Genomic DNA, 15,000 nt, shown 5'->3' on the forward strand with positions numbered 1-15,000 from the left:
GTTTTGCTCTTACTAAAACGAACCGTTTTGCAACGATATGTTCTCGACAGCCTCTATCTTTGAAGCTGTTATCCAACTCGTCCATTTTTCGTCCCGTGCCGATTTTGAACTTACTACTCGCAGCTTTTTCCGGAATTCTGAGGCTCAAAGCTCGAGCCGAAAAACGGCAACTTTAAAAGAACAGTTTAAAACCTTTGGTTTCAGAGAGCACACAGATAATACTTCCACCAAAAGACTTGGATGTTACTGAAGGCAGTAGGGTAGAGTTGCACTGTGAGGCAGTAGCGAAGCCCTCGCTGGAATTGCATTACCTTTGGAAGAGATATGATGCTATTATCCAGTACAACCAGAGGGTCAGATGGATTCGAGATCGGAATGTATTGACCATTGCTAATATAACAGTCGAAGACGCTGGGATTTACACCTGTTTGGCGTATACTCCACAACCAGAGAGATCTGAAGACTTTGCCTCGGCTACAATTAATATCACAGGTAAGATTTCGGGTTAAAGCAGAAAAAGAGACGGGAAACTAGTTCGATTCTGAGGCAAGATTCGAGCATACGACCCCCGTACTGGTAAATTAAATTAAGCTTCTCTTAAAAGGGAGTTAATTACAAAATCGGATCTACTTTACGAAATGCCCCGGCCGATGCTTTAATTAAACAATCTTTACTGAAAATTTAACTAATCTGAACTTTTTCAAAGATTTTGCTGTATGGTATATTTAGGCTTCATGCTCCATACAGTCTGACTGATAATTTATTGTTGGCAAGGCATTGTTTAGGGCGAGCTCCTTTTACTGGGACACAACTAAAACTCCATCTGTTTTGAAAATCACCATGGTAACCTAGGAAATATCCAAATTTAGAAGACACTATCCCAGCAAAGGTGAGGCACACCCGCCATCCGACAAGAAACTAACAGTAGGGAGGGGAAAGGAAAAATTGATTGGTTTCCTTTAGGGGTTTAATTCTAACTTCCGACAAGCATCCCCCCCTTCATTTGCAAAGTTCCTCCCCCCCCTCTCCTCGGAGGTAATTTTTGCGCTCAGATAGCATTATTAACACCATTATTAATGAACGGAATGATATATGAAATGAATCATATACTGAACTGCAGGTATGAAATCAGGTAAAAGCTATGATCCTCTCAGTTACAGGCGCAAATTTAGCAATTGCGTAGAGAAGCCTGAAAGAAACTCAGTTATTTAGAGCGTCGCACCGGTATCGAGAAGTCACGGGTTCAGACCCCGTTGAAGTCCTGAAATTCTCAGGCTTCTATACGCAATTGCTTAAATTGCTTTCGTAACTGCGACAATCATTTCTTTACTTGATAACACCATCAATATCATACCAATGAGTTCCCTAGCGCTAGAAGAGTTGACGTACTGTTTATTAAACGGCAGGAGTATTTTATCGGTGCTGAGTGATTTTAGACCCGATAAAACACGACATGAGAGTTGATGAACGTCTTCAAAAACCTTCTACAAAAAGCGTGTACCCCTGGAATCCAGAGAATGGTGCAAAATGTGTGGGAAGATATTAGCATACAAGAAAAACGAGCCGGGCTTCATTAGTGTTCTCTATATATAGGATTAGGAGTGTCTTGTCGGGTTTGAAGCTCATGAACGTGACGTTTTATAGGTGTTCAGTTTGACAGGCTGTTAGGCTCATGAACTATTAATGATTCTTTGAAACCAAAACAAGGTTCATTATTATCGTCCTGTCTAAATTAATGAAAATAAAGTTGAGCTTTGGAGTACACGATGTAGTAATTTTCTTCGATAAATTACATCATTTTTCTTTCCTTTTTTAGGTGCCCCATATCCACCATTCAATCTAACATTTTCTTCCGACTGCAAAAGCCAAAACAGAACACTCACATGGGTAACGGGCAAATTGAATAATGCCTCAATTACTCATTTTTTGATCGAGGGAAAATCGACCGACGCTGACGATTTTTGGAAAGTCATTGCAAATGTTACCAACCCTACCGCCACCTCATATCCGCTGGTGAATATGACTGGATTCTATAAGATGGCCTTCCGAATTAGAGCTGTTAATCGCTTTGGACCAAGTCGTCCGAGTAAACCCACGAGCTCGTTTTGCCCAACAAACGCTACAGGTATGCAAATGTTTGCGCAATTGTAATGAAACGTTGTTTCGCAGAGGCACTCGCACAAGTATTAAATTAAGCGGGTCCCGAGTTCCCTACTATCTGCTTTGTTCTCCAAGGGACAGTCTCGACCTCAGAGTTCATCTCTTGACTGATCATGGAGAGAAGTGCTCTAGGAAACCCTAAAACAAAGTGTCTTCTGATTGGTTTTCGTGAGAAACAATCAAAAGCGTCTCTAATTGGAGCATTCATGTTAGCACGAAGGGTGAAGAAGCGCCGCAAGTTTCAAATAGCCAAATTTTGGCTATAAGGACCCTACGGCGCATGATCTCCTACATAGATCTTCTGAGAGCCTTGGGACGATCCGAGGCTCTGGTAACGAGAATGTCCAAGCGATTGTCGAACTGGGTTCAATGATCCAAGATTACTACTAGTTTTTGAAACGATATGTGCGACGGTGCTCGTTAGCTTGACAAACGGTGTTAAGGGCCCGAGAAGCCTTGAGAGAATCGAATATGGTTGCAGAAATCTTTCTCTCTGGATCAGGAAGAGTCTTGCAAAGCGCAAGGCATGAAACAAATTTTTCGAAATAAGGACCAAAAATCTTGTTTCTTTTCAAAGCTGTTGAGCATCTAGAGCTGACTGGCAAGAAGCTATCTAAAGTCAAACAGGTTTCTTTGATGGTCGGCAAAAGCAAGTTTCGTACTGTTGTTTTCCGTTAACGCGATGTAAAATCTCTCGGTCATTAGCGATGACATCATAAGCAAGAGAAACATACATATAGTCGAGAGTTATTTTTTTATTGCCATCCTTTGCTGAGACGAGACACACTAATTGAAGACAATTGTTTGTGCTTTTGTTTACGTCCAAAGTGAGAACACGGCTTAAAGTGCCCCTGTGATCAAAAAAACCACTTCCTTTTTTCCTTCAGATTTTGAAAGTGTGTTTGCTTAACACCTGACTGGCAAAATTTTTAGCTTTGATTTTTATGCAAAGGCCGTTTACTTTGAGTGTAAGTTTTGGATTTCACGGTCCGCCATTACTCACGTTGAAAACTGACCGATTGGTCCTCAGAGGGTTGGATCCAGGAAAAGTGAGGTCAGAGGCTCACTAGCTTAAAATTTCAGCGTGAAAACGCAGCTTATTATATATGCAAAGCTTGAGTTTGAAAGTCTGAAAGCCCAAAACCCCCGTGCTGCATATTAATTCTGCGGCGTACACACGTATTGCATTCTTAAACTAGTGAGCCTTTGACGTCATTTTCTCCTCGATCCAGCTCTCTCAAGAACATAATGTTAGTAATGGCGGACCATTAAATAGGAAAATTACAGTTAAAATAAAGAGGTGACTTTTTGAAATCAAGGCTTAAAACGTGGGTCACTTAGTGTTTTGTTAACATAGTTTTGAAATCCAAAGAAAAATATGAATTGATTTTTTGGTCACAGGGGCACTTTAAAGTGCTACTATGATCAAAAGATCACTTCCTTTAATAATAATAATAATAATAATAATAATAATAATAATAATAATAATAATAATAATAATAATAATAATAATAATAATAATAATAATAATAATAATAATAATAGCCTTTATTTATCCTCGGCAGTGTTATAGCACAAATGCCAGTGGGGCCGAGCAAACAACTAAAACAAATATTTCAAATATTTCAAATATTTCAATATTTCATAATCCGTTTACTAAAACGCTATTTTCTGCACCATTCGAATTGTTTACAGGTGTCAGTTCCCTACTATGATTAAAAAAATCATTTCCCAAATGTTTCTTCAGATTTAATGAAAGTGTGTTTGCTTATTACACCTGAGCTTTTGAGCTTTAATTGATTTTTATCCAAAGGCTATTAATTCTTACTTTGAGTCAGGTTTGGATTTCACGGTTCCGTCATTACTCTATTACGATTTAAACTCAGGGTTTTTTTTGGTAATTTGTTTATTTTTATTTGCCAACTACCATTTACAAACTTATCTACAACTTACCAAAAGGAGAAAAAAAAAAAAAAAAAAAGAGAAAGTTACAATTTACAAGACACTACCCAAAATGACTTACTTAAAAAAGAAAAAAAACGAAACAGTACTTTAAGTTAAAAACAAGGAAGACCAACTAAATGTAGGATATGACAAGGTTAATTTTGTACTAAGTGTTTACAGCTGCTACTAAGTTTTCCCATTTTTAAAAATAACTAGCGAGTTTATCCCTCTCCCTCGCAATATGGAGTTCGGGGTTTAGAACTGGGCTGGATTTGTAAAACATGGATTTGTAAAAGGTGGATTTAAGGAAATTGATAGGCTGTTTGACTGTTGATTTGTTTATTTCTTTGTCTATCCCATTTTAATTTAAATCCTTTTTATTTTATTTTCATTTTATTTTATCGCTTGACATTTAAGTAACAACTGAAAAAAAATTGTTGGTGCATTGTTGAATAATATTAGCTAGGCTTAGCTGCATAATTCCGCAATTTATTGGAATTTTAGACATCAAAAAGAATTTTAGAAACTGACGTGTTGGAAACTTTTCACATGCAGAAACGTTGACAAAACAATTTTGTTTGTATTCCAACCTATCAGGAGAGGGGTCAGTCCGTTCATATCCGTTCCTTATCAGCGGTTATTCACCAAAAGGGGTCCTACAGTGCATCTAAGCAGCGGTTACCCACCGTAGTTTCGGAATCCGGATCTTTGTGTGATAGCAAATATGGCAGACGTTGCATTTTAAGAAACGAAATTTATAAGAATTTTCGGGAATTTTAGAGAGTTTTTGGAGAATTTTAAAGGTAGATTAAAGTCAAGTCAATCTATTTAACATCAGTAGTTCCTTCAGTTACGAAACTGGTATCAATGGAAGCCGACGGTGCACCTTTTACTCCCTCCCTCTGTCAGTGCTCCGTTCCACGGATATTTAAAGCTATAGCTACACGGATCACAGGAAAGTCGAAACAGACGTTGAAGTCACCGAGGATCGAAGTGGAGACCCCTTGCTCCGAAAGCTGCGCACTAGCCAACTTAGCTACACCTGTAAATGTTGGTTTTTTGAGGAGAGAAAACCGGCGTACCTGGGAAAAAACTTTGTGGAGCAGAGTAGAGAACCAACAAACTCAACCCACATATGACGTAGAATCCGGAAATCGATCCCAGGCCACATTGGTGGAAGGCGAGTGCTCTCACCACTGCGCCATCCCTGCACCCCAGGGGCAGGGGAAACCGGATTCCCTGCGCTTGCCCTGCGCCCCAGGGGCAAGGGAAACCGGATTCCCTGGAGAAAACCTCTCGGTGCAGAGTAGAGAACCAACAAACTCAACCCACATATGACGCCGGATGTGGGAATCGAACTCGGGTCACATTGGTGGAAGGCGAGTGCTCTCACCACTGCGCCAGCCCTGCGTTAAAGATGAATAAAACACTGTCCTTGAAATGTTTGAATTATTCATAGCAGAAACAGAAACAATTGTCCATATCTGGACTAAGCTTTTTCACTGAACTCAAATACGTGAAGAAGTGTACACTGTGCATCCAGCCAGCACGCGAACAATCGTGCAGAACGTCTCAAGAAAGAAAATAAATAATAATTATTTTCAGTCTATGAATTCGTAGCAACAATCCATGTTTTACAAATCGCCTTTTAAAAATCCGTGTTTTACAAATGCACATTTGACAAATCCATGTTTTACAAATCCACATTTAAAACTACATTTGACAAATCTATGTTTTACAAATCCACATTTGACAAATCCATGTTTTACAAATCCACATTTGACAAATCCGTGTTTTACAAATCCACATTTGACAAATCCATGTTTTACAAATCCACATTTGACAAATCCATGTTTTACAAATCCACATTTGACAAATTCATGTTTTGCAAATCCAGTTAATATTTTACAAATCCAATCCAGTCCAGCTTTTAAAGTATGCCTTCTTAAACTAGTGAGGTTGATGAACCAATGAAATAAACAAATTCCAGTTAAAATAAAGAGGTATCCTTTTGAAATCAGGGCTTAAAACGTCAGTGTTTAGTTAACATAGTTTTGAAATCCAGAGAAAAAGGAGAATTGATTTTTCGATCATAGTCAGGATCCTTTATTTCAGGTCAAGGACCAAAACCTGCCCCACCCCAGATTACTGAATTTTTACAAAACGACTTGGTAGCTCCAGATGAGGTGAAGTTTCGGGATAACGTAAACTGGCAGCTTGATCTCCCATGTCGTGCCACAGGATCAAACAAGTTGCAATGGGAATGGAGGCACAACGATAGCATAATTAATCAGAATAAATTTGAGTTTGATGATGATTGGCAGCTTAGTCAAGATGGAACCTTGAAGGCCAAGAGCCTTAGCATATCGGACAGTGGAACCTACCAGTGTTTTGTCACAGATACTGTTACTGGTGTCAAGACGTTTAGCAGGAAGCTAAGAGTTGCAGTAACTGGTAAGATACATAAGAACAGAAGGAATAAAATAAAATCAGTATTGTTATATAGATATTTTTGATCATTACATGTAGTTACTTGGGCATATTTGGAAGAAAAACGGACTGGCAGTTCCTCTCACTTGAGTTGGTCCTAAAGGGCTCGAAATTGTGGCCAATACAGTCGTATATAATAATTATTTGCGACTGAATTCTTTCCCTTTGCGACTCAAAATATCTGGAGGGTTATTAACAGTTGCCAATTTGACGCTAATTTTGGAAAAAAAACTTTTAACCCATTCTCACCTCAAATGTCCTGGGACGTCCCCCACCCCTCCCCCCCTCCCATTGACGAGTGAAAGCTTTGATGGACGTCACACGCACAGCATCATTTCCTTGATCATTCGCCACTTTCAGCAGTTTCTTTAGACACATGTATTGCACGCTCATGTGTACAAATTACAAACAATCCATTTTGCGAATAAACTTTGCGAACTTGCGACTTTTCATATCTTGCGAATGTCTTAAAATTGCAACTGGATTTTTATTTATTTTGAGCACTGTCCCATGATGGCCTTAAGCCTGTTTTGATGCCCTGTTTACATGTAGCTAAAATATTGGAAGACTTTGTATTATTTCAGTATCCATAAGAAGTGGAATTTTAAATTACTTTAGGTTTCAATGACACGGTGATGGATTTATAAATAAATCCATTATCACCATATCAGGCGGTTTACAATTCACTGAGTGAGGTAGACCTGAGGGTCTCCCTCTCTATAGTCTTTACGAACAGTTTGGGCATGCAGAGGTTTCAATAGAAGGTGGCCACTGGCTATAGACCGCCGGGTACTTTAAATTGCTCTGTCATGCTGCCTACTTCGCACATTTTGAAAGTTTTACTGTGTAAGCGTTTTTCCACCGTTCTCTAGCACGAAAAGAAAATCAGTGACTATACTTGCCTTACCAGCCAACGTTTCTGTTAAAAATGACTAGAATTTTAGCATTTTATTGCCTATTTTCTGTTCCCTTTAAGAGGGGAATACATGTTGGAAAACGTTGGAAATGGCATTTCCAAGCTTGTAGATTTAAAAGTTTCTGGGGGAGCATGCTCCCAGACCCCCCTAGAGGCTCACGCCTTTGGCGCTGATAGCTTCCACAGCCATCTACGTTTAATACTTTCCCAGCCACCTACTTCAAAAACGTACAGAAAGCACTGGGCATTGGGTTCTTTAAAGGATCAGACTCAGGCATAGGTTTTGAGTGAGTGTACGGTAGAGGTTGTTATCCCATTCATTGCTCCCATTGATGAATAAAAGCACTTGGCATTAGACAGAGTAAAATCTATTAACTAAAGTCTCACTGCTAGGAGTTAATGGGTTAATTGCAATGTTTTACTCTAATTTTTGGGTGTCGTGAAATTACATCATTTTGCGTGGCATCGCCCCTTTAATTATTAATGTCTTCTTAACGAATTCTCTATGATTTATGGTTGATTTATCAGGTTTCACTTTGTTTGTCTGCTTGGGTGGTTTGAAATGTTTGATTCTCTTTAGTCACCAAAAATTAATACAAACTTGCAAGGGATAAGCAAAATCAGTTAGTACATATTATTGTTCTTATTGATTTTCTCGGCAGCTGTTGGACAGTTCAATGATGAATTACCCATTACCCGTCAAGTTCTGCTTGGTAGGCCATTTGAGTTTGACTGTCCGCCTCATGGCCCCAGTTCTCTCGTTAGTTTCACTTGGACGTCTGCGTCGAAAAAGGAATTAAACATCCAATTTCCGAGAAGCGAGAGAGTTGCAATTGATCCATCAAATGGTGCTTTGCACATCGTGTACGTTACACCAGAAGATATTACACACATTAGGGATTTGGGAGGAATCCAGTGCACAATGTCGGGTTCAAACACCTTTTTCAGCTCTGGTGCCTTGACTTTAACAACACCACCAGGTGCGTTTTTTTTCCTTCTTCTATTTCTAGGGGGTGTCAAATAACCCTAAGGGGGAATTAATAATATCGTTGAGAGGTGGCTGGAGCAAATCAACACGGCAGGCAGGGAGGCCTTTTAAACATTTTATAAAAGCCGTTACAATGATTGACCCCAAAGTCAGTTTTTAAAACGACGTTATTGCCAGGCTTGCTGACTTCTTTTTGGAGAGAAAAGAACAGACTTGACAAAAGTGGGAGCTCTGTGCCCAACAAACTCGTTGTGAAGAGTATGTGGGTTCTTTATCCCATTCACTCCTCAAACGCCGTAGGACGTCTCCCACTGGCAATTAAAATAGTCTGGCGTTAGACAGAGTAAAATCTATTAATCTCACTCTCACGGGTCAATGGGTTAAATTGTTCAATGAAATTCATGGACACTGAAGTGTTGTATTAGTCTTACCACTTGGGATACGTGGTCTTTCTTCTTAGTTATTTTAAGACCCTGAGTAAGAGTTGATGTGGCCAACCTCTGACTCTCACATGGTGGTCCTGTGCTTAACCACAGTTGGTGCACAGTTAGCTTTTACAGTGACTGTAATAATAGGAAGCTTTAGCAACGACGACAGCAACGGCAACGAGAACGTCGTCGTTAAATGTGAATTCGCGTTACTGTAATCGCTTCGCGGCTATTCCAAGCATTTTAACTTGACAAAGGTGTGGCAAACCCTCAAGAACGAAACTAGTATGAACGGTACTCAATTTACGAGAGAAAATGAAATTTATACTCAAGCGCTGACGTTCTCCGTAAAACCTCAAATTTTGTCATTTCACGTTGCTGGTTTGCTGGCGACGGCAAAGAAATAGACAAAAATGAAAAGATGCAAGTGCAGAGCGTGCAAAGCTATTGCTTTTGCTCACTAAATATGCAAATTTGTGACATTCTCGTTGCCGTCGCCGTTGTCGTTGCTAACGCTTCCTACTGATAAGGGAGGAGGGATGGTGCAGTGGTAAGAGCACTGACACCTCCCGCCAATGTGGCCCCGGGTTCGATTCCCAGTCTCGGTGTCATTTGTGGGTTGAGTTTGTTTGTTCACCACTCTGCTCCGAGAGGTTTTTGTCCGGGTACTCTGGTTTTCTCCTCTCTTCAAATACCAACCTATTTGACATGTGTTGATTTGGTTTCTGTACAGCGGTGTCCCTTATTAGTACCTCGAGATCAGCACTTAAATACAGTTGATACTTAAATAAAGTTTGCCAACTTTCTTGTATGACTACTTTAATTCCATTCATCTTCTTGGATATTTGTGCAGCCGCAAATAAAAAATACTTCACCGAACCCATATTTTGTTTGCATTACAAATTGAGAACGGTTTGTAAAGAAACTGTGCTGTACCGCGCACCGGTGGCTCAGTTGGTTGAGCACCGGGCTGTTACGCGGGAGGTCGTGAGTTCAACTTCGGCCGGACCAACACTCAGGGTCTTTAAATAACTGAGGAGAAAGTGCTGCCTTTGTAATTACATCTGCAAATTGTTAGACTCTCTAGTCTTCTCGGATAAGGACGATAAGCCGGAGGTCCCGTCTCACAACCCTTCAATGTTCATAATCCTGTGGGACGTAAAAGAACCCGCACACTTGTCGTAAAGAGTAGGGCATGTAGTTCCCAGTGTTGTGGTCTGTCTTCTGTGGTGTATCATGGTTGGGAGGGGAAATGCTCGGAGATATTAGGTACACCAAGCTACTCTAAAAATCCGATGGTAAATAAAGATATGATGATCAACAAGTGTTTGAAGCACTGAAATTTAGTATTATCAACTGAGTGTTTGTCCTTTTATTCGTCAGATAAAGTTTGGAGGAGTCTGTACGTTGGGAACTCGAGTTACAAGTAATAGACAGCGTATAAATATTAAAAAGTTAAAGTAGTAGTTAGCCGTATGGTAGTCACACTATGTAGGTATACTTGCTCAGCATCATTCCTGATAAGAGCTGCTGTGTTTGGTTTATTACTATCTTTATGTTTTTTGAAGGCGTACCAGATCCCGCCGAATTTAGCATTCCATCTTTTGTAACTTCTGCAACATCAAAATCTGTTGAAGTAGCTGTGGAGGGAAGAAGTAAAGTGTTGTATTGCCTAGCTACTGCAAGGTAAGTGTACCTTTAAAGCAATGGTACGCGTATCTTGAGCTTTGCATTCAATAGACCTTTTTACCGATACGGCGGCCATTTTGATTTCTATTGTTTCGAAAGACATTATGGGATGCCCAGGGGGCAAATTAATATGTATTTGCCCCCTGGGTATCCCATAATGGCTATTCGAAACAATAGAAATCAAAATGGCCACCGTATCGGTAAAAAGGTCTATTGCAGTGGGACGGTAGTTTCGTTGTACTGTAAGTAACTGAAACTAATAATAACTAATAGTAATGATAATAATAATAATAATAATAATAATAATAATAATAATAATAATAATAATAATAATAATGATAATAATAATACTACACTACTACTACTATTACTACTACTACTAATAATAATATGATATCCCAAATCCCGTGATCCCGTGTGTGTTACAACGGAAGGAAAGGTGTTGACTGCAGCAAGAGCTGGGATTCTGTTGAAGAAATCTCAAGAGATGCAGTTCTTGGAGATCGCTAACGACAAAAAGTGGCAAGGAAAGTTATTCCGTGTAAGATGGGACGATGATAGCCTAAGCATAACCAGCTGCTTTGCATGGTTAAAGGGCTGGCCTACATGCCCTGCATTTACCATCGCGGGCATGTATGAACAGTATGAGCAGTTGTTACCTACGACGCAAACCTGAAAAAAGTCCTAAGCAGGTTATGTGGGAAGGTAGCTGAGAGCGTTGCTTCTGTACTGGCTGGATGTTGCTCCCTGGCACAAACCAAGTACCTATACAGGAATAATGCAGCTTTCAATATTCTGTTTTTTGAGCTCCTGCGAGAGCATGGGTTAATAGAAGAGGTTCTACCATGGTACTCACCGGCGATTCCAAAACCAGCCTACCAGAACACCACGAGTGAAGAGTTTTGGGATATTCCCATCTATGCAGAGCACAACGAAGTTAAAGCAAATCGGATCGATGCGCGACTTGTCAGCAACGAGAGGAAAGAAGTCTGCACAATTGAACGAGCTGCCCATGGATTGAGAGTAAAGCCAAGGAAAATGAGGAAAAGACACTCACGTATGGACCCATGATGTGGGAACTGAAGCAGAGATACAATGGCTGCAGGGTTGAACAGCACAACGACGTAATTGACGTACTTGATGGTTACTCTAAGCACCTTGAGAAGTCGGCGAGGAAGCTGCTAGGAGGGAGTGCACTTGAGCGGATGAAAAAGTCGGTCATTTCAAACACTTTGAAGATTGGCAGAACATTTAAGATAAATACTTAGTTAGGGCGCTAAGGACACTAGATTTGAGGTTTTCTATTTCCTCCAGAAATCTAGAAACACAAGTGTCGCAAATCTTGTATTTTACTGATGTTCTTATGTAGATTTTATAGTGTAAAAGAGTTTGATATGATTCTAAATAACCTTTTAGTAGAGATAACCAAGTTACGATGACCTCGTGTAGGTTCATTAGAGATAATGGGAGCAAAATCAATTTATGACAAGAGCTCCAGTACCAGTGTTTACTGTATAAAATAGATGATAATAATAGTAAGTTACAGTTGGACAGGACCATTAAGTTTCGGTTCTTTTTAATATGGTCTAGCCCTAAGGGTCAAAGCTTCTGGCAACATGGTATTTAGAAACTACCTGTAGTGCATGTTAGTAAGCCAATGGTGTTTTACCCTTAAATTTCTTTCTGCAAACATTCATTAAGACATTTTGATGCAAAATCTTTTCTTTCATAGACCATACCCAACAATAACCTGGAAAAAAAATGGGAAGGTACTTCAAGATGGAGTAGATTTCTTTAAAATTCCATCACCATTTCATGGACGACTCCTAAACATCACAAAGGTGGATGAGAATATGCACGAGGATATTTATACCTGCCAAGCCAGTAATAATCAAACCATAGGAACTGGTCCACAAGAACGTAATATAAACCTTCAAGTGGAAGGTAAGCTCTTAAATGTGTGTGTATATGATCAATGATTGATTGATTTTCACATTTTCCCATATGAATTTCAGTGTGTTTACAATAAAAATTCAGAGTTTAATTAAAGATTACACTAGGAAAACACTAGGATTTTGAAGGTGTACGCACTCGAAAAAATGTTTCGAGCGCGAGAGGCGTTCCAAACTAGAGGTGCCTGGTGGCAAGCTTCTCCAGACAATTTTTACATTTAGGGTCTCGAAAATGCAATTTCCGACTATTTTCGAAGGACATTTCAATAAATAAATGAGAAGGAATATGCAGTTATTGTAGTAAGTTGATTATTTTATTTTATCTACAGCAAGCTACCACACAAACAGGGGGGTTACAGTATAAGCAAAGACCAAGACGTCGCAAACTCTGTTATAGTTTGTTTTCACGCATGTGATCAGTAACCTTGTTTTTCCACCGAAACAAATGAAAAATTTTGCCGGATAATAGAACAAAATTCCCGGAGGATTAGTTGGGGACACCAACATGGTGGCCGTGTCATCACGTGGAAACACTCTATAACATCATCATCATCATCATCATAATCATCATCATACTTACATACATACATACATACATACTTCATTGACCGCTCCCCATAGGGGCTTTTCAGGGCCAATGAAACACTTTCAAACAGAACACAACAACTACAACTGTTAAGAATCCCAACTGGCCGGAGGCAAACCAGTTGGCTATTTACAAGTGCAGCTGGGAGGTTGAACCAGGGAATACCAGGAACAAATTCAAAGAGTGGTCAGAGCGGATCTTGAACCGGGGATCTCCGAATCTCAAGGCAAGCGCCCTAACCACTCGGCCACACTGCCTCTATGATGTTTTATGGAAATCAAACTTGGTTCAACAACTTCCAAGGAACTCGGGGACTGGGGAACTCGGGGATTGGTGATAATACTGACACTATGTGGGGGCCTCGATGGGTACATTCTTTTTTTGCTTTTGTCCGCTATTACGTTTCTTGCCGTTAAGGCCTAGCCAAATGGGTCCAACATATTAGAGCAACATCATCCAACATTATTGAATACGACATGTTGCACTCGTTTGGCGACTATGTTGCATGATGTTGGAAGTTGTTGAACCAAGTTTGATTTCCATAAAACATCATCTTCAGCGTCATCCAACGTTTGTTTTGTTCTAATGTGTTAACAACAGTGTTGCATTTGTTTGGCCATCCATTCAACTGTGTTGCACGTGCGCGAGCGCGGCGGCTATCGGTATCCATAGACCTTATTCATAAATGGCGGTCAGTTTATAATTCTTTTGTCGAAGTGCAAATTAGCCTACCAAGCCTCGATACAATACAGTGAATTGAAAAGATTTCTTGCTCTAAAATGAGGCTTAGTAGGCTAATTTGCACGTGGACAAAAGAATTATAAATGTGACCGCCATTTATGAATAAGGTCTATAATTGTGATGGTTTATTCGTTGCATCTGTTTCGCCCGTTGCAACGTCAGTTCAAGTAACATAACGGGGAACAAGCAAAGTCTGAAATATCTGAGCCACGAAAGCTTAGGCAATCTATGTTCGAACAGATAGCCCTTCTTGTGTTCAAAGCTCTCAGGGTCATAACGCCAATGTATCTGCAGGATCTTTTACACGTCAAGACTCCGGGACGCTACTCCCTACGCAGTGACTCCCTGGGTCTTCTCACGGATCCTCACACCTGGTGCAAGACCTTTGGAGACCCCAAAAAAGAATCTACGCTGTTCAATTTCAGGCTGATGCTGATTCTGTCTGAAAATTATACACTGTATTGCACAACTGACACTGCTTTATTAATTGACTCCATCCTTTCAAGTTAAGGAACTGGTCATTAATTAAAAGGGAGTTGCTAGCATAGATAAATGAGAGAAAGTACATATAGCTTTGAAATAGGTGCTTGAACCAAATCACCAATTCAGCAACATAAAACTTACCCTAAGAAATATGCATTAGCAAAATGTAACATATGCCCTGGAGCTCCTCTCGTCCCAACTTCAACACAAACAATAATTACTCTGAAGACTGGGTCGGATATGGTTAAAAAGGAAAAAGGGACAAGAGAAAATGATCAGACAGTTGTGTTGGAACCGAACTAGATTGCGGAAAAGCGGCCTTATTGGAATAAGACGTGAATATCTATCTTATCGGCACTTAAGTTGCAGAATACTGTTCGTGGAGGTGAACAATACCTGAAACGGGGCTATTTTGAAGGTGTTTTTTTTCCAAGATTTGTATCAACATTGGCAGGGGAAGGGGGTGGGACAGGCGGGTTTACGCGGTCTTGGTCTTAAGAGAGGCTGCCTGTGAAGTCATCTGCCGTGAAATGTCCCAACACTTGTGACCATGATTGTAGATGTTAGGCAAGGACGTAGCTAGGGCAAGGGGGATCCTGGGGTTCCCGTGACCCCCTCCCCTT

General features: G+C 40.1%; 1 protein-coding gene across 2 annotated transcripts in view; it reads left to right on the top strand.

Annotated features, from left to right (window-relative positions):
- Positions 1–15,000, top strand: part of LOC138011774 (hemicentin-1-like) — a 91,399-nt gene that overhangs the window by 30,838 nt on the left and 45,561 nt on the right. For both annotated transcript variants that reach the window (XM_068858934.1, XM_068858933.1), the window contains exons 10-15: positions 205–492; positions 1,817–2,125; positions 6,220–6,558; positions 8,173–8,490; positions 10,495–10,612; positions 12,348–12,559. In XM_068858934.1, coding sequence (XP_068715035.1) covers positions 205–492; positions 1,817–2,125; positions 6,220–6,558; positions 8,173–8,490; positions 10,495–10,612; positions 12,348–12,559 — 1,584 coding nt within the window. The remainder of the gene's footprint in view (positions 1–204; positions 493–1,816; positions 2,126–6,219; positions 6,559–8,172; positions 8,491–10,494; positions 10,613–12,347; positions 12,560–15,000) is intronic.

This window comes from Montipora foliosa, chromosome 7 (assembly GCF_036669935.1).
Source record: "Montipora foliosa isolate CH-2021 chromosome 7, ASM3666993v2, whole genome shotgun sequence".
NCBI lineage: Eukaryota > Metazoa > Cnidaria > Anthozoa > Scleractinia > Acroporidae > Montipora > Montipora foliosa.